Source organism: Rattus norvegicus, chromosome 7 (genome assembly GCF_036323735.1).
Source record: "Rattus norvegicus strain BN/NHsdMcwi chromosome 7, GRCr8, whole genome shotgun sequence".
Classification (NCBI taxonomy): Eukaryota; Metazoa; Chordata; class Mammalia; order Rodentia; family Muridae; genus Rattus; species Rattus norvegicus.
In genome coordinates this window covers 9,749,755-9,767,662 of record NC_086025.1, presented here as the reverse complement: position 1 = coordinate 9,767,662, position 17,908 = coordinate 9,749,755, and the positions used below count along the sequence as shown (strand labels likewise).

The window sequence follows — 17,908 nt, the reverse complement described above, 5'->3', positions numbered from 1 at the left end:
AGGCAAGGCTCCAACCCTGACCACAACCACAGCCCCTTACTGAGGAATTCTAGGTGGGGCTCCATGACCAAGCTCTCAGTCCTCTTTGAGTTCCCCTTCACCAACGTCCCCATTTTTTTCTGGAATTCACACTGTAGATCAAGCCTCAAACTCACAGAGATCTATCTGCCTCTGCCTCCCAAGTGCTGGGTTTAAAGGTGAGTGCCACCACTGCCTGGCACATAAAGAAATAAACAAACCGAAGTAAAAAAAAATTAAAGGATAAATAGGCTTTAGGGTGTGCCTCAGAGGTAGACCTCCTGCCCAGAATCTTCTGTGCAGATAGAAGGTGACCCTCTTCCTCGGGATAAGTAAACAATTACCTGTTCGTTCGCTTCAAACAGGGACAGTCACAGCCCAAACCAAGGACACTACCAAAGTCAAGCTTGGTGAACCATTAGTTTTATTGGGGTTATTTGCAAGAGTATGGATGGTGGACTACTTAGAGTAGCAGAACAGACTCAAAGCCCAATCTGCTACCCTGCGCAGGAAAGCTGGGGACCTGGAGCGCACTGCACAGCCTGCAGTCAGCTCAATAGGTTGGAGGGGAGAGTGTCCCTTACATTCAGTTAAGCTAGTCTCTGCCTGTTCTAGGCATGTCTACTAGTCTAATAGTGTCCCTTAGCAGTTTTTAAGGCTTATATAAGCTTGAGGAGGGAGGAGCCTAGTGAATCTGCTCAGTTTCAGGGACTTCCTAAGCTACTAAAGACAACTTCTTTATTTTTATTTTATATGTATTGATGTTTTGCCTTCATGTTTGTCTGTGTGATGGTGTTGGATCCCCTACAGTTACCTAGCAGGTACAAGCTGACACATGGTCCTTTTAACCCCTGAGCCACCGCTCTAGCTCCCTTGCATAGCATCTCTTAGAAAACTTGTTTATTTTCATTGTATACATATGAGCGTTTGCCTGCATATCTATCTGTCTGTGTAATATATGCCAGCCTATCCAGGCCAATAGAAGGCATTCCATTCCTTATAGCTGCAGTTATAGATGGTTGTGAGCCACCATGTGGCTACAGGGAATCAAACCAGGGTCTTCTGGGATAATAGGGTTCCCCTTTGGCAAGCTGCCTCTCCAACCCTGGCAGAGCATTTTGGGGGGGGGGGCAGTTCTGTAACTTTGACATTCAGCAGTTAGTTCTCATCCACATTGACCGTCTGTAGATTTTTGAATGTGGTAACAGGCACAGAAGTTACCAGTGTGTAGAGCTTGTTTGATGAATCCTCATCCTCATTACGCTTTCTGGACAAATGTACTCCGATGTGGTATGGAACATTCCTTAACATTCCTTATTCCTTTGGCCCAGATGGCTTTATTCAGCCTGGTGTCTATGGGCACATCTGGAGTCCCCATCTCCTTCATGGCAAATTTCCGAATTTCTTTGAGAGCCCGAGGAGCACGCTTCTTGAAGCCCACTCCATGGATGCGCTTGTGAATGTTGATGGTGTATTCTTGGGTCACCACCTCCTTGATGGCAGAATGGCCCTTCTTCTTCTCGCCACCTTTCTTTGCAGGCACCACTCTGCCGGGCCCAAGTTGGAAAAGCCTGGCAGAGCATTTTAAAAAATATTTATTTTATGTAAACTGGTACCTTGCCTGCATGTATGTATTGCCTTGTGCCCATAGAGGTCTTGAAAGGGCACTGGATTTTCTGGAATTAGAGTTAGGTATGGCTGTGAGCACCTAAGGTGCTGGGATCTGAACCTTCGTCCTCTGGAAGAGCAGTCAGTGCTCTTAACCACTGAGCCATCTCTCCAGCCCCCATGGTGGCTTTTTTTTTTGTGGTGACCCAAACCCTTGGTTTTCCTTCCAAGACCCTTGGTTCACATGGCTTCCTGGAAGCCAGATACTGCACAAGGGTTCTAGTTTTGTAATGCTGGCCACATCCACACAAATCTCCCAAATTATCTGTCTTGCAAGTGGCCATAAACCAATCCTATGGGACCTACTCTGCTCTGATAGCTGGTCACAAGACACTCCTTATTCCAGAAAGGTTGTGTGTAGTAGACAGACCTAGAAGATTGCAAATAGGCTGATCCTGGAGACCCTGGGCTCTCTGACGCCACTTTCCACCTTCCTGGCTGGTTGTTCAGCCAGACTGTCTGCTGTTTATGTCTCGATTTCTGAGCCCCAGAGGAAGAAGGGCCCTGGGAGAGACTCAGGAACTCTGGCCTGGGTATGACTTTTTAGGCAGACAAGGCTACACAGTGAGACTATGTAAAACAATTAGTAATTAACTAAAAGTATTAATGTTAGGCCATCTCTCCTGCCTCTATTACTTGTTCATTTATTTTCTTTCGTCTTTTTTTGTTTGTTTTTTGTTTTTTTGAAGACAGGATCTCCTTTTTCAAGACATGTTGTCCTGGATATCCTGGGACTCACAGAGATCTGCCTGCGTCTGCCTCCCAAGTGCTGGGATTAAAGGCCCTCACCCCAACCACCTTGAACTTCTGATCTCTTGTGTCCACCCACAGAGTGCTGGCATGACCAGCTTGTGCCATCAGCTGTGCTATGGATGGAATCCAGGGTCTCCTGGGTACTAGGCAAACACTCCACGAACCGTGCTACAGTCTCAGCGCCAATCTTATTTTTTATTCAGGAGTTCACATATTTGTTTCACCCATTGTACAGATGAGGAAAATGAGGGCCTCGGACCACAGTCACCTTTCAAGCAGTAGAAGAGATTGTTCAGCACCAACATGGGACTTTACAGAAGTATGATGGCAGATGCTCTTTGAGTGACTATAGACGGCCATAGAGTCTCCTTCTGCCTCAAGTCTTCTTTCTGCTGATGTCTCGAAGTGTCACGCAGGGGTCGAGTTCACTGCAGCACACAGGAGAAAAGTCCCCAGACTCAGCAAGGCTGGGTGAAGCATTCACGCGCACGGCCTTAAGGGAAATGTAGTCGAGGCTCTGCCGTCATATCTCACAGGCCCCGCCCATGGAACTACGCTCCCGTCGTGCCCCGCGGCAGCAGGCGTGGCGGCCCGGTTGCTAGGACTAGGATAAGCGTGGCGTTCGCGCGGGTGTCCCTCAGGTGAGCAGCCGCCGTAAGGGTTCGGCTTCCGCCGTTCCGTATCTGACATGGGGCGCCGGGGATGGCGATGAGGAACGGGCGGTGGACAGGGGAAAGAAGGCCTTGTCCGGGCAGCCCGCGTTGAGTACTAGTGTTGCGTGCGTCCCGGGAGGTGGTGGGGGTGCGCGTGCGCTCGCAGTCAACGCTAGTACGCGTGCGCACAGGGCTTTGCGCCCACCGCGCCCCACGCCGTCGGTTTGCGGCGCACGCGTGTACCCTACTTCTGATTCCGGAAACCCCGTGATTTCCAGCTGCTTCCGGTTGTATGTTCCGGGTCATCACAGTCCCCTGCCTCAGGGTTATCAGTTCACCATCTATACGGCAGGTGTGCAGTTTCCCTTTAAGCTCTGGTACTTATGGGCATTCTTGAGGTATCTTTGGTGGTACCAGGGATCGAATCCTGGACTTTGGTTATATTAGACTGGCACTGTACTATTGATCCACGTCCGCTCCCTTCAGAAGCGAATTCCAGGAGCTTTGCTTATTTTTATGCCCAGCCCCTCAGTGAAGGATTCTGGGCAGGGGCTCTACCCCTGCGCCACACCCTATCCCCTCACTGGGTGATTTAGGCAAGGGCTCTACCCCTGAACCAAGCTTCAGCCTCTCATTCTAGGATATAGGTAGGCTCTCCACTGCTGAACTCTGCCCCGAGCCCTCTTTATTTTTTATTTTGGAAGGTTTTGCTGGCCGAAAACTCAACATCTTCCTCTCTAGTGGCTTATTGAGTGCTTGGTATTTCGGGCCTGTGCTTCCAGACCTGATGCAGTGGTGCTGTTTCCTGCCCCTTGTAGCCAGTCTAGCCATGGTGACCCTGGAGCCGAGGCCCATTATTTGCCTGCAGTTGTTCATTGCAGAGGGAATGAGGTTCCTTAAAGGTGGCTTCCTAAGCCTGTGAGAGTGTCTGGTGGAGGGGAGGTCCCTGTCTGTGGCACGAGGAGCCGCTTTCAAACCTGTTCCCATGCTGATGAACAGTAGGCACCTGTCACCTAAAACAAGGGAGCCATTCATGCTGGTATTCACTTCTGCCCCAACGTGAGTGACCTGGTGACCAGAGGATGAAGCTGGTTTCACGGTCTCAAAACAACACAGGAAAGCAAACATACAGAATGGGACTCTATAGCCATGAACACGAGGGGCTACCATCCTATAGTTATTAAACTCCCCAGAGGTCTGTAAGCCCAGGCTGTCTGTTCCCAAGGCAGCAGCCTTCTTTCTGTGTCCCCTGTTGTAGTCTTGATGGGACAAACAAGGCTGTGTCTTCTGCCCTGGAAACAGTGGTGCTTTGTGGCCCAGGCAGGCTCTGTGTGTCGTAGGCGTGGTGTATACTCTGGGGAGGCCAGCTGTCCCCATGCCCCTCATGGGCTCTGCCTGCCATGGTGATACCAGGCTCTCAGACACGCTTACTTGATGCTGTTCTGACTTCCTAGTCTGAGGGCTCCAGGTTGCCCCTGTGATCCTCTAGTTAGCCCATAGAGCCATTCAGTGTTGATCTATGCAGCTGGGGTGAGCCCTGAAAGCCAACGGATGTACCAGAGTCCATCTCCATCCGTGGGTCCAGCAGGGTGTGGGGGTGATGTTGGGTAGTGTAGCCAAGCCCACTACAGGCAGGCAGCAGGTCACCTCATAGGCACTTCTCTCTTTCCTTTTAATTTGTTTGTTTAGTGCTCCACATTCAACTCAGGGTTTAAGCAGGACAGACAGATTCCTACCATTGAGCTACACCCGATCCCCTCCTGGGGGTATTGGGGATTCTAGGCCTGCTTTGAGGATTGCTAGGCCTTATTGCCAGTGGTTAGCTGTCAGGGCAAGGTGGGGCAGGTTGTCAGCCGAGGCGAAGATTTGAGGACTATGGATGGCGAGAAGGGTCAGCAGCAGAGAACCAGGTCCTTCTCAGATTTGCTATTTTGCCCTTTTTTTTTAATTAATTAATTAATTTATTACACCGTACTACTCAGACACACCAGAAGAGGGCATCGGATCCCATTACAGATGGTTGTGAACCACCATGTGGTTGCTGGGAATTGAACTCAGGACCTCGGGAAGAGCAGTCAGTGCTTTTTTTTTTTTCTTTTTTTCGGAGCTGGGGACCGAACCCAGCTCTACCACTGAGCTAAATCCCCAACCCCGTAGTCAGTGCTCTTAACCGCTGAGCCATCTCTCCAGTCCCATTTTGCCCTTTCTTAGCTGTGCCTGAGCAATGAGAAGCTCCTGAGGCCTGAGAGGATTCCCAAAGCCTCGCTCGCTCTCACTGGCTCCTGTGTGTAACCAAGTGGTGGTGATGTCGGCTGTCACCTCAGCCCTCACTGGCTTTGGGGAGCCTGAGTTTCCCCATGTGTAACCGGTGGTAGTGTCGGCTCAGGGTTTACCGGGCTTGCACAGCAGGCCGTGAGCATTGTCTGAAAGCTCAGGTCCCATGGATAACTAGGTTCCCAGGCTAGCCCACTGAAACAGGAAGTGGGCTAACTTGGACAGGCCATACAGGTGAGCACAGGTCCACCGTGGAAGCAGTTCATGGGCACATGCCTTCCTTTCTTGGCAGGGTCTGCATTCTAGGGAGCATCTTAGGCCTGCCACCCACCTTTTTCTGGGGTACAGAGGATTGAGATGGGGTCTTGCTCTGTAGTTCTGACTGGCTGGCCTCCAGCTTACAGCCGTCTTCCTGTTTCTGCCCCACAGGTTCTGGTGTGTGCTACCAGGTAGACTGCCATAGCATGTCCCATAGAAACCACCTGGGGTCAGGTTCACTGTCAGTCTAACTATGTGTTTTGGGGGGTGATTCTGAACCCCATTCTCCATTTATATATTTTCACTGTGTAGAAAATGGGACATTTAGCAGCTTGGCCAGAGCCAGGATCTGCGTGCACACATCCTCTCTCTGCAGGTCTCATCTACTCAAGGGTCCCATGAGTCTGTTGCAGGCCTTCCTTCTGACTATAGGTCTGAGGACTTGAAGCCAGCCAGAGCATGTCAGCAGCTGTTCTGGGTTTTGTTCTTTTGTTTTTGTTTTTGGCTAGAGACAAGGTTTCATGTAGCCATTCATAGGGCTGGTTTTAAAATCACCATGAGCTGCTGATCCTCCGACCTTCACCTCCTGGGATGACAGGGTACCACCAGGCCTGGTTTACTCGGGCCATGTCTGGAAGCCAGGGCTTTGTGCATGCTGCTTGAGGTGGGTTTTGGGTTTCATAGTAATGAATGCCTGTCTCCACACTGTCCTCAACATGGCGTCTGTTGGGTGCATGTGGACTTGTCAGAGCCCCGAAGAGACCGGCATGGTTTTTCCTTATGTGGCCGGGGAGTAAGCCAACTCTACCTGGCGCTCTGGACTCCTCATTCCTGGGCCTGGCGGGACCCACGGCATCCCAGGACAGACCCCCGCCCCACTGAAGCTGACGGATGATGCTCCAGTCCCATCTCTGTCTCCCACAGTCGAGCCCCGCTGAGGATGGAGCCCACCTCAGGCTTTGCAGAGCAACCTGGGCCTGAGAAGGTTGAAAGTGAGGAGCAAGAGCCGGCGCAGTGGCAAGCCCTCCCTGTCCTGTCGGAGCAGCAGTCGGGGGCCGTGGAGCTGGTACTGGCCTACGCTGCACCTGTCCTGGACAAGCGCCAGACGTCCCGCCTCCTCCGGGAGGTGTCTGCTGTCTATCCACTTCCTGCCCAGCCCCACCTCAAACGGGTGCGCCCCAGCCGCAGTGCAGGCGGTGCGCACTCGTCGGATCTGCTGTTGTGCCTGGCCGGGCCGTCCGCGGGCCCGCGCTCGCTGGCCGAGCTCCTTCCGAGGCCGGCCGTGGACCCGCGCGGCCTGGGCACACCTTTCTTGGTGCCTGTGCCTGCCCGGCCGCCCCTTACCCGGAGCCAGTTTGAGGAGGCGCGGGCCCACTGGCCCACATCCTTCCATGAAGACAAGCAGGTGACCAGTGCTTTGGCCGGGCAACTCTTCTCTGCGCAGGCTCGAGCCGCCATGCAGACCCACATGGAACGGGCAGTACGTGCGGCCCAGAGGGCAGCCGCGCAGGGGCTGCGGGCAGTGGGTGCCGTCGTGGTGGACCCAGCCTCGGACCATGTGTTGGCCACAGGCCATGACTGCTGCAGCGAAGCCAGCCCCTTGCTGCACGCCGTCATGGTATGCATCGACCTGGTGGCCCAGGGGCAGGGCCGAGGCTCCTGCGACCTCAGACGCCACCCAGCTTGCTCCTTCACACAGGCCACTGCCACTCAGAGCGCCCGTGCTGGTAGCGTGCGCAAGCTGGACGAAGATAGCCTGCCCTATGTGTGCACCGGTTATGACCTGTACGTCACCCGAGAGCCCTGTGTCATGTGCGCCATGGCCCTCGTCCACGCCCGTATCCAGCGTGTCTTCTATGGGGCGCCCTCACCCGATGGCGCCTTGGGCACGCGCTTCCGTGTCCACGCTCGGCCAGACCTCAACCACCGCTTCCAGGTGTTCCGCGGCATCCTCGAGGACCAGTGCCGCCAGCTGGACCCCGACCCGTAGGCCTCGTGACCTTCTGCTTCTAGACCATTCTCTGCTCCTGGCCAGCCCGCATCCCCTGCAGCTCCATGGCCTTGGGCCTGGGGTCCCGCCCTCTGTGTCTGAGGACACTGACCACCTGTGCCAGACTGTGGGCCTCTCAGTTTCGAGACTGCAGCTTCTCTGGTGGCTGCGACACCGTGGGGCTCTGCTCTGCTTGCAAGCCCAGTGGCTGCCTTAGAGTCCCCGTGGTGGTCCTCTAGGCTCGGGGCAGGGAGCAGCCATCGAGTGTGAAAATAAAGCACCTCAAACCAAGTTCCCATTTGCACTCAGGTGCCAGGCTGGGTTTGACGTCTGCCTCAGGCTATAGCTTGTGAAGGGAATGGGCAGCCCTGCTGAGTGCGTCCAGGGTCAGAAACAACCCAGCAGGTGCCCTTGCCTGTCCCTGGATTCTAAGGTTTCGTCTGTGTCTGGGTGCCTGTTGACCTGGGGTCTGTTCATGGCCATCCTGTGTGCCTCTTCATGAGGGAGGGGAGGGCAGGCGCTCCAGAAGGATCGGTCTAAGTGTGGTGCCTGCAAATACCAAGCTGCCCTCAGGAGCGGTGGCAGGGTTGGCTGTGCACCTTCTGGCCTCAGACAGGAAAGGCAAGGCCCCGCCTAGAGCAGAAGTGAGGCTGGGGTTCTGTCTGCATCTTCAGAGTCCTTCTAGCCTTCTTCCTCTAAGGGAAAGCAGTGCTCTTCTTGGGAGCCATGCTTCAGTAACCAAGAGGCAGGGTGGGACAGGAAGAGGCTTTGAGGCAGGTCTGTGAGCAGCCCGACCTGAGGCTCTGTGGGACTGTGGTACCAGTGACACCTGGTTGAGCAGGGCCTGAACTTGGAGGCCAGGGTGTCCCGTCACTTCCTCACCTGAAACGCTGTGGGGCTGCGCCTGGCCCATCTTGAAGGTGGCACTTAGGAGCAGAGCTACTTAGGAAAGTAGCTGATAGGTGCCCCTGGGCCTGTCCAGGCTCCCATTGAGAGCCCACAGGTGAGTTTCACACCCAAGCTGGAGCCTACCACATGGCAGGGAGCTCTGTTCTGGGTGACTCGATAGGACAGGAGTACTGAGGGCTGTGTCAGCAGGCTCTGAAGCCATCTGTGAGGCCACTGAGACTAGGACATCTTGGCTCTAAGGCTATGGGTGACATCAGCTGGTGGCTTGGCCTGTCCTCTCCGGGTGTGCTCTGAGAAGTGAGGTCCAACCCTGAGCCAGCAGCAGGCTGGCTGGCCTACGCATCGGAACCTGCAGCAGTGGGCTGGGTGAGGCCTTCCTGGTCCCCTGGCTACCAAGTCCCTAATACAAGTCTTCTTTCAGGTGGCCCCTTCTGCCTGGGTGCCAGGTCAGCTGACACAGAAATGGCAGGTGAGTCTGCCCTGCTCTCCAGGTAGTGTCCCCCACGCCCACTGAGACTCCTGAGCTGGTTGTAGAGCTGACCTGGCCTCCCTGGCTTCCGCCTTGGGACACCTTGGGTGCTACAGTGGGGCACAGATAGGCCACCAAAGAACCATCATCCTCCAGCTTGCAGATGTGGGGCGGGGGGTAAAGCTAGAGAGCTTAGAGAACTCTGCCCACTACTCTAGGGGCTATGGAAGGACCGCTGGCGGTCTACCTCATTGGTAGCCCATTGCTAGCCCAACAACTCCTGGACACTGAGTGCAGACTCCAGGGCCTTTATACTGACTGTGGCTACTCTCTGGGGCCTTCTTTTCCTCTACTCCCCCAAACACATGCAGTGCTGGTATGTGATTCTGTCTGCAGCCCAGAGAGTGTCTGGCTGATCCTGCAGGGCTATACCTGAAGTGGGGAGGGGGCTCTGTCAGGCATTGGCTGTCGGGCTACCTGGGGGTCTCCTTCCTACAGGAAAGGAGAACAACTTCCCCCCGCTGCCTCACTTCCTGCCGCTGAAGCCCTGCTTCTACCAGGACTTCTCTGATGAGATCCCGGTGGAGCACCAGGTGCTGGTGAAGAGGATCTACCGGCTGTGGATGTGTGAGCCTCTCCAGGAGGGCGGGCAGGTGGGCGGGCCACCCTAGCAGTGTCCCCACCAAGTGCAGCAGTGTTGTGCTCCTTGGGACGTTCAAGACCCTGGTCCCTGCACGAGGCTCATCCTTAATGTCTGGTAGGGAGGGTCCCTGGGCTTGGCCTTTTGTCCCAAGTCTCATACCTGTCCCCTGGGACTCCCCTGGTAACTGACCTCCTATTCCATCTGTGTCCCCTCCAGTTTACTGCACCACGCTGGGTGTAAACCTAGTGGCCTGCCTGGCCTGGTGGATTGCGGGCGGAGCGGGTGCCAATTTTGGCCTGGCCATGCTCTGGCTTGTTCTCTTCACTCCCTGCAGCTATGTGTGCTGGTTCCGGCCTGCCTACAAGGCCTTCCGGTAAGCCTGGTCCAGGGGCCCTCAGGCCACAGGACCTCAGACCCACCCTGTGGGGCGGGCATGCTGAGAGTTGGAGGTCCATGGAGGTCCTGGGGACCTGTTAGGAAGTTGTCTCCCACTTATCCAGGGTAGGTGGCCATTTATGTCACAGTGACCACAGGCCATCGCCACCACTGTCGATGGGATGGAGCCCAGGGTGTGAGATACTAAGCAAGCAGCTTGTGAGCCCTCCTTCTCTCCCTCCCTCGATTCTTTGATGTGCAGTGTCACTGTGGGGAGGTATGGTCACAGGCTTGTACACAGAGACACACGAGTGTGCATGTGCCATGTCACTGCTGTAGCAGTCACAGGACAGGTGAGTGGTGGGATCAAAGCCAGGCTGTCGTGCTTGGCAGCAAGCACCTCTATCCTAGTTTAAGTTTTAATAATGGCTTTACTGAGCATTGTGTCGTGCACGCACTGTGGTTTCCCGGCTACTGAGTACCTCAGTGTTGGAGTGCTGTGGTTAGCTTTAGTGCTTGCTTCTAGAAGATTCTATCACCCCAAATGCAAACCAGCCTCCACAATTCCACTTCCTATCTCTAGATTTGCCCGTTTTGGACACTTTCTAGTATGAAGCCACAAACGCGTGTAGCCTTCCGTGCTTGTTTCTCGTGTGCCAGGGCCTTGCTCCTGTTGGGGCCTCACAGTACTCTAGCCTGTGGGTAGATAGACCCTGCTGTGTTCACCATCTGTCCATGCGCAGATGTCCTCAGCTGGCTCATCCGAGTGAGCTGTGTTTGCTCTTGTGTGGTGCCTGAGGTACAGAGTAGGGAAGGCCAGGAGGGCTCCTCAGTGAGACCGATGTCTGCTCAGCCAAGTCTCCATAGCAGGAGCACAGGCACACCTTCCACGCCCAGAAGTAGCCCGAGGATGGCCCTTCACTCTCATGGTGACAAGGCGTTAGGCAGTCTCCATGACGCTGGGGCTCCAATCCTCCCTGTGGCACCCCAGGCTGAGTGCTTGGAGGAGGGCCGTGGTTATTTCAGGCCATCAAGGACAAGGGAAGTGACACAGTCCTCCCCCTGCTGGGTCCCCCCCTCCTCAGGGAGTGTAGGTGACCCGGCATCTTCTGTCATTTGCAGAGCCGACAGCTCCTTTAACTTCATGGCATTCTTCTTCATCTTTGGAGCCCAGTTTGTGCTGACTGTCATTCAGGCCATCGGCTTCTCGGGCTGGGGCGCGTGGTAAGCAGACAGAGGGATGCGGTCTCTGTATGCCTGTGTGAGAGTCTCCCAGCATGGGTCCAGGGCTTGCCCCTCGGAGAGAGGGCGCCCTCCAGTACCTTAGGAGTGTGGAAAGAAAAAGGCCTGTGCCGTGAGCCACCAGCAGGGGGCGCTGCCCAGCTGCTCCCAGGCCTGTTTAGAACACCTCCTATGTAGCTTGGCTGGCCTGGAACTTAAAGAGGTTTACCTGCCTGGCTCTCCTGAGTGCTGGGATGAAGGCATGGGCCACTGGGTCTGAGTGTTCCTTTCTTCTGTGTGTCCTAGTCAAAGTTCATATAAGGCCCCCAGGTGTCCTCTTACCTTTCTCATGAACCATGCTCCCCCACCCCATCCCTGTCACCCATGCCATCACCATGGCGTCAGTGCCTGCCTCAGATCGGCAGGTGGCATTCTCAGGTTGGATGGGCTGTACCATGGGGATACTGACACACACACACACACACACACACACACACACACACACACACACAGGCAGGCACATGCTGGGCACTGGGAACAAGTCTAGGAAATTGCCTCCAGCCTGCAGTCCCTACCAAACAGATGACCCCTCACGCGTGGCAGAGCTCTGAGTTCAAGGACAGCCAGGGCTACACAGAGAAACCCTGTCCCAGACAAACAAGGGCAAAGTCCCGTATCTGTTTTGTTTGGTTTAATTTTTGAGACAGGGTCTCTAGTAGCCTAGGCTGGCCTGAAATTGTATACATACACAAGGGTGACCTTGAGCTCTTTCCTCCTGTGTCCCCTCCTGAATGCCTGAATGACAGGTATGTCCCACTGAGACCCACCAATTTGGTCTCTTAAGTTTTAGTTCAGGGTGCAGATGCCATCCTGATCTGTAGGAGGCACTGAGGCCTTGACATAATGTTTCCTGTTCGCAGTGTATTCTAGGAACTGAAGCCTGCCAAATGGTTAAGTTTTCTGGGTAACCCTCAATTTGGGTTGACCAGTCACTTTCTGGTCCTTAACGGAACCTGGCTTCTTCAAAGTTTTATTCTCAATAATCTGTTGGAGCTCAGTACATATGAAGGAGAATTGGCCTTATTTACCGATTCCTTGTTGATTTGTCAGAGCTCTTTGCATATGGAGGATAGCATGCCCTTCTCCATGTGCTGAGCCCTCTCTCATCTGCAGTGGTTGGCTGGCCACCATTGGGTTCTTTGGGACCAGCGTTGGGGCTGCTGTGGTGATGCTGATCCCAGCCATCATGTTTTCCTTATCCGCTGTCGTGATGGCCATCACTATTGTGAAGGTGAGTTCTCTGTGCTCAGTCTCTGTCCTAAAACTTCTTTTACCTCATCCTGTGGGCATGAGTTACACAGAACACCCCATGTCTTCGGCTGCAGGCTGTGATGGGGATCTTGTTTCCTGGGAATTCACAGGGTTTGTGGGGGACCCATGGCCTCATCCTAGAGGAGGACAAGGAGTGTCACTGGCACCAATGGTTTAGGCTCAGGAGCCTTCCTGTGGGGAGGGTAGGAGGCCTCCGCAGGCCAGCGAGGTGACCTGCAGCAGACATGTGCCTCCAGGGACAACATGGGTCTGCCATGGACAGCTGTGGGGACAGAGCTGCCTGCACGGAACAAGATCAACCTTTTTTTTTTTTAAGATTTATGTATTATATATAAGTACACTGTCGCTGTCTTCAGACACACCAGAAGAAGGCATCAGATCCCATTACAGATGGTTGTGAGCCACCATGTGGTTGCTGGGAATTGAACTCAGGACCTCTGGGAGAGCAGTCAGTGCTTTCAGCCCCAAGATAAACCGCGAGCGCGCATGCGTGTGTGTGCGCGCGCGCGTGCATGTGCGTGCATGCGATCTGGTTTGTGGGCATGGGTCCGGGCCTTTCTTTTTTTTTTTTTCCGGAGCTGGGGACCGAACCTAGGGCCTTGCGCTCGCTAGGCAAGCGCTCTACCGCTGAGCTAAATCCCCAACCCCGGTCCAGGCCTTTCAAATGTGGAGGTCATGTGCCACCCTGCCCAGCGCAGAGGCACTTTTCCATTCCTGAGGTTGAATGTATAGCCTTGAGCAGCTCAGGCCTTGCAGCGAGGCCTGGGGTCTTGGAGTGTACAAGATGGCCCATGGCGTCCTTATAGTGTGTGTGTGTGTGTGTGTGTGTGTGTGTGTATATGTATGTGTGTGTGTGTGTGTGTATATATATATATATATATATATATATATATATATATATATATATTATATAGCCCTGCTTGGGGTGACAGGATCACTCTCCAAGTGCCAGAGCCACCCTGTCAAGCTAGAGATGGCAGGTGTCCCTGCATGGGCCACCTCACTTCCCAGGCTAAGAACTCTTAAGAGGATTCCAAACACAGAGAGGCCAGGCGAAGCACACAAGGCCACACTTCGCTGGGCAAACCTGGAAGGCCAGGCTGGCCAAAGATGACCTTGAGCTTCTGATTCTGCCTCTAACTCCAGAATGCTGGGATGACAGCTGTGTGTCCCTGGTTTGTGTGGTGCTGGGGTGGGTGGGGCCCAGGACGAGTGCTCTCCACACTGAGCTGTACCCCAGCCCAGGGCTTCATTGTTTAGCCTTGGCTGACCTGGGACTCACACAGGTCCCCCTGCCCTGCCCCTACATGAGCCCACCTGAGTTTTCATTTATTTCTGAGACAGGGTCTCACTATGTAGCCTTATCTGTCCTGGATCCTCTTGCCTCTGCCTCCGGAGCTCCAAGATTAAAGGTGTGCGACCTTTTAAATAACAGCATCTGTTTATCCCAGAGTCACCTTCCATTGCTGCTTCACTGAGTCTCCGCTTCCCAAGTGCAGAGATGAGGTGGGCACATCCATCTGTCCTATGCCACCATTGCTGTCTCCCTCGAGGGCCATAGAAATACAGTCAGAGATCACACAAGGTGTCACAGTGGGGTGGCGTGTGCCTGCTTGTTGAATTGGGGTGTCCTGTGGGCTATGGAGGCAGCAGTGTGGAGATGAGCCACCAGGTCCTGCACTGCCCTGCAGTGTCACTCAGGGTTCACACTGGGTCCCTGTCCCTGCCAGTGCACTGACTTTTCTCTATCCTTGTCCCTGACCGACAGGTACACAGGATCTACCGTGGGGCTGGCGGAAGCCTCCAGAAGGCACAAACAGAGTGGAGTGCTGGCACCTGGAGGAACCCGCCGTCCAGGGAGGCCCAGTTTAACAGTTTCTCTGGGAACAGCCTGCCTGAGTACCCCACTGTCCCCAGCTACTCAACCAGTGGAGGCCAGTGGCCTTAGGCGGCTGGCTGGCCCCAGCACTATGCTCTGTCTCCTGCTACCACCCTTGATCTTGAGGCCTGAGCATCTCCCCAGGGTCCCAGGAGGTCCTTGGCCCGTCCGTGTTCATCTCTTGTCAGACCCTAAGCAAGCACTGCCCAGCAGCCACTGTCCACTGCCATCCTGCGAGCCCGGCTGTGTTTGCCCTGCTCCAGCCTGCGCAAGGAGAGGCCTCAGCCCCCAAGCCCCTGGCCTTTGTTACGGAGATATGTGTAACTAAGCCCAGTGCACGTGTGTAGATGAGTGTGAGTGGACAGTCAGGAGTGTGGCGGTTGTACCTGTGTCCTCTGCCGTCCACTATACCCATGTTCCTCTGGGTCCTGCTATGTCCTTGTCCCACCCCTTGTGACAGTGACAACCTGCTGTCCCTTCCAACACCCAGGATCCTGAGTAGAGCTCTGCCCACTTGCACTTCACTTGGTCAAGGGTACTCTGGCCTCTCTGTGGGCAAGTGGAGGAGAGGGACCAGCTCTGTTGCATGGCAGGCCATACCCCCAGCAGCAGGATTGCCGGGACACCCCTGTGCCTTAGAGAGACCTGTGCTTCCTCCCCACATCCTCTGCCTTCCTGGGCAGCTGTGGCCTTGGTCAAGAGAACCGAACTGAGTCTTGGAGTGTCCACAGCACCTCTGATGACACTGGACTCAGTGTTCTTCCTTGCGACCTGATGCTACCAGCCAAGTCACTGAGTCCCCAAGGCCTCCCTGCAGGGCCATGTCCTCATGTGCCAGTATCATGCCAAACTGTCTGGGCACCTGGTCTCTATCCCATCTCAGAGTGGCGGGCATGGAGTCACGTGCCCGCCATAGGTGACACCTGTGACCTACAGCTCTTCCCTGCCACCCCTGGGTATGTGCGCCCACATGCCATAGTTGGTTTTGTTATGTGAGAATATTCTGGAAATAAATTCTCTTTCTGCAGCAGGGCTTCTATCTGTATAGGAAGGCATGCTGTGTGTCTGCAGGATTGAGCCTAGAGGTTGACCTTACCCCCTGCTTTCTGTTGCCATCCACCTTGCTCTTCTGAGACTGGCTGGCCAGTGAGCTACAAGAATCCTCCTGCCTCTGCCTGCCCAGGGCCAGGATCCTAGGCAAGTCCCCCATGTTCTGTGTTTACCTGGATGCCAAGCATACATAGTGACACACACACGTCCCGAACGTAAGACTTCAGGGTTATCCTGGGCTACGTGACAAGCTGAAAGCCTGCCTAGGCTACATGGGACTCTCTCAAAAAGGCTTCAGAGAAGACCCCATGGAAATGGTGTTGTTCCAGAGGATATCCATGAGCTTGGTGCTAGGGTAGTCCTGGACCAATTGCCTAGAAGCAGAGAAGCAGACAGGTGCCTGCCGTGAGAAGGACCACAGGTGGGGGATGGGGCGATCGTCTACAAGGCCAGTGACAACCAGCTTACTGACACTTCCCCTGTAAGCTTGTCTCTACACACAATTCATCACCACACATAGGAGTGACAGTTCCCACAGGACCGGGATAATAACCCCATAGTTCTAAAGTTCCCACCCCATCCTCTCTATGATTATGGTGACATTCTGCCTTCAGCCACCAGGGGACACTCTTGACTGCTCTCAGACCAAGGGGCCCTTTGTGCTCTACAGGCTCCCTTACTAGAACATGGCCAAGGTCCCTCTGCTCTACTCACACCGCCCTCGCCCTCGCCCTCGTACACTGAGCCCTGTCTCCAAAGTCCCTAATACGACCACACGCTGTGACCCAGTCTCTGCTTCTTTTTCTTTTAATCTTCTAGTATTTTTTTTTCTTTTTCCCGGAGCTGGGGACCGAACCCAGGGCCTTGCACTTGCTAGGCAAGCGCTCTACCGCTGAGCTAAATCCCCAACCCCATCTTCTAATATTTTTATTTTTCTTATTTTTATCATTATTTTTGTTTTGTTGTGTTAAAACGTGTAATGTGCCAAGGCTGGCCTTGAACTCGTGTCTCTTGCCTCCATCTTTTTTCTTTTCGGTGAGGGGTGCGGGGGCGTCAAGACAGGGGTTCTCTGTGTATCCCTGCCTCAACTGAAACTCACTCTGTAGACCAGGCTGGCCTTGAACTCACAGAAGTCCTCCTGCCTCTGCCTTTCAAGTGCTGGGATTAAAGGTGTGCACCACTACCCACTTCCGCCTCATCAGTCTACATGCTGGAATGACAGGTGTACTGGAGCATTCTGGGTGGAGCTGCTCTTTCCTGGTGCATTCTAGTCACCTCTCTTTCTGGTGTCCTTGTCACCTCTTCTGCTGACTGCCCAGGGTGCTGGGGACACACTGCAGAGCATGCTCATCTCTGAGGCTGTCCATCAATGGCTGCTAATTGAGAGCCTTCTCCCTGGAGCCCTCATTTATGATGGCTCCTCTCATCTTTGGGAAGCTTTGGAATGCTTTAAAATGGGGACATCAAGGAAAGGTGTATATAGAACCGGGGATGATGGGAGCTCCCTGCCAGAGCCCACCGTTTCTCAGGACGGTAATTAGATGAAATGTACTTGCCTCTTCCCTCCCATGCAGACATCACAAGTCACTAACCAAGCACTCAGTCTAACGAGTCCTGTGTTGGCGTCACCAATCAATTGATGAACAGATGATTCCTTCCACAGGCATTAAGCAGGCAATCTGCCAGCCAATGATGCTCTCCATCCAATGGGCAGGGTGGGCATCGCGGATGGACTGATGGACACAGCAGAGTTCGCAGTTACTCTCAGTGATGCCCTCTTCCACTGTATACGGCCAGACATCACTAATGAAGTCAACACATCAGACGGCCTCCCTTCTTCATATAGGGCAGAGCAAGTCAAGTGCATCAAAAGGAAACCACATGGCAGCTCAATTCCAACTCCGCTTTTCACACATGAAGCTGAGGCCCAGGACTTTCTGCAGGCACATCCCAAGACACGGTGAACTCTGGCAGGGCAGCACCTACAGATCCCACAGCACAACTCCCTGGGGTCCAGTCTGGATTCTAGAGCAGCATCAAGAAAACAGCAGTGTGGGCTTGGGGATTTAGCTCAGCGGTAGAGCGCTTGCCTAGCAAGCACAAGGCCCTGGGTTCGGTCCCCAGCTCCGGAAAAAAAGAAAAGAAAAGAAAACTACATTAAAAAAAAAAAAAGAAAACAGCAGTGCTGTGTCTCCTGAGGTTGGTTCCTGCTGAATGACCTAGATTGCCCTGTCCCCTCAGAGGGAAACTACAGGGCTGAGAGGCAAGGCTGGGCATTCTGCCACTCCGGGTGAGGAAGCCATTTGTAACCGGAGCCTCAGAGAATACCAGTGCAGGGTGAGGGCAGCTGTCATCTGCTTGGCATCCTGTACCTTCTGCTTGGGACAGGATGTTGTCAGGCTGAGCTCCCTCTGCC

The 17,908-nt window shown here is 54.2% G+C and overlaps 2 protein-coding genes and 1 pseudogene across 5 annotated transcripts; 2 read left to right on the top strand and 1 right to left on the bottom strand.

The window, feature by feature from the left end:
* Window positions 1-419: 419 nt before the first annotated feature.
* LOC134479809 (large ribosomal subunit protein eL31-like) lies at window positions 420-1,618 on the bottom strand (annotated as a pseudogene).
* Window positions 1,619-3,048: 1,430 nt separating this feature from the next.
* On the top strand, window positions 3,049-15,470 carry Scamp4 (secretory carrier membrane protein 4). Of its 4 annotated transcripts, none has more exons than NM_031725.2 (7): window positions 3,049-3,080; window positions 8,945-8,992; window positions 9,491-9,619; window positions 9,852-10,008; window positions 11,133-11,234; window positions 12,405-12,522; window positions 14,332-15,470. In NM_031725.2, the coding sequence occupies exons 2-7, from the start codon at window positions 8,986-8,988 to the stop codon at window positions 14,509-14,511; spliced, it is 693 nt and encodes a 230-aa protein (NP_113913.2). In that variant the 5' UTR covers window positions 3,049-3,080; window positions 8,945-8,985; the 3' UTR covers window positions 14,512-15,470. The 4 variants fall into 4 exon arrangements, with proteins under 4 accessions (NP_113913.2, XP_006241061.1, XP_017450590.1 ...); XM_006240999.3 differs by lacking the exon at window positions 3,049-3,080 and adding an exon at window positions 3,317-3,444 and having other exon boundaries at window positions 14,332-15,469; XM_017595101.3 differs by lacking the exon at window positions 3,049-3,080 and adding an exon at window positions 8,051-8,617 and having other exon boundaries at window positions 14,332-15,469.
* Adat3 (adenosine deaminase, tRNA-specific 3) lies at window positions 6,536-7,905 on the top strand. Its single transcript, NM_001103361.1, has one exon. It carries the CDS (start codon window positions 6,565-6,567, stop codon window positions 7,612-7,614), a length of 1,050 nt encoding a protein of 349 aa, NP_001096831.1. The 5' UTR covers window positions 6,536-6,564; the 3' UTR covers window positions 7,615-7,905.
* Window positions 15,471-17,908: the final 2,438 nt, after the last annotated feature.

What these genes read in the sequence shown, in the direction of transcription:
- Adat3 (NM_001103361.1), top strand. Translation starts at nt 6,565, where the DNA reads ATGGAGCCCACCTCAGGCTTTGCAGAGCAACCTGGGCCTGAGAAGGTT.
- Scamp4 (NM_031725.2), top strand. An exon ending in CCTGCCTACAAGGCCTTCCG is followed by an intron (nt 10,009 to 11,132) that starts GTAAGCCTGGTC and finishes TGTCATTTGCAG; the next exon opens with AGCCGACAGCTCCTTTAACT. An exon ending in TGGCCATCACTATTGTGAAG is followed by an intron (nt 12,523 to 14,331) that starts GTGAGTTCTCTG and finishes CCTGACCGACAG; the next exon opens with GTACACAGGATCTACCGTGG.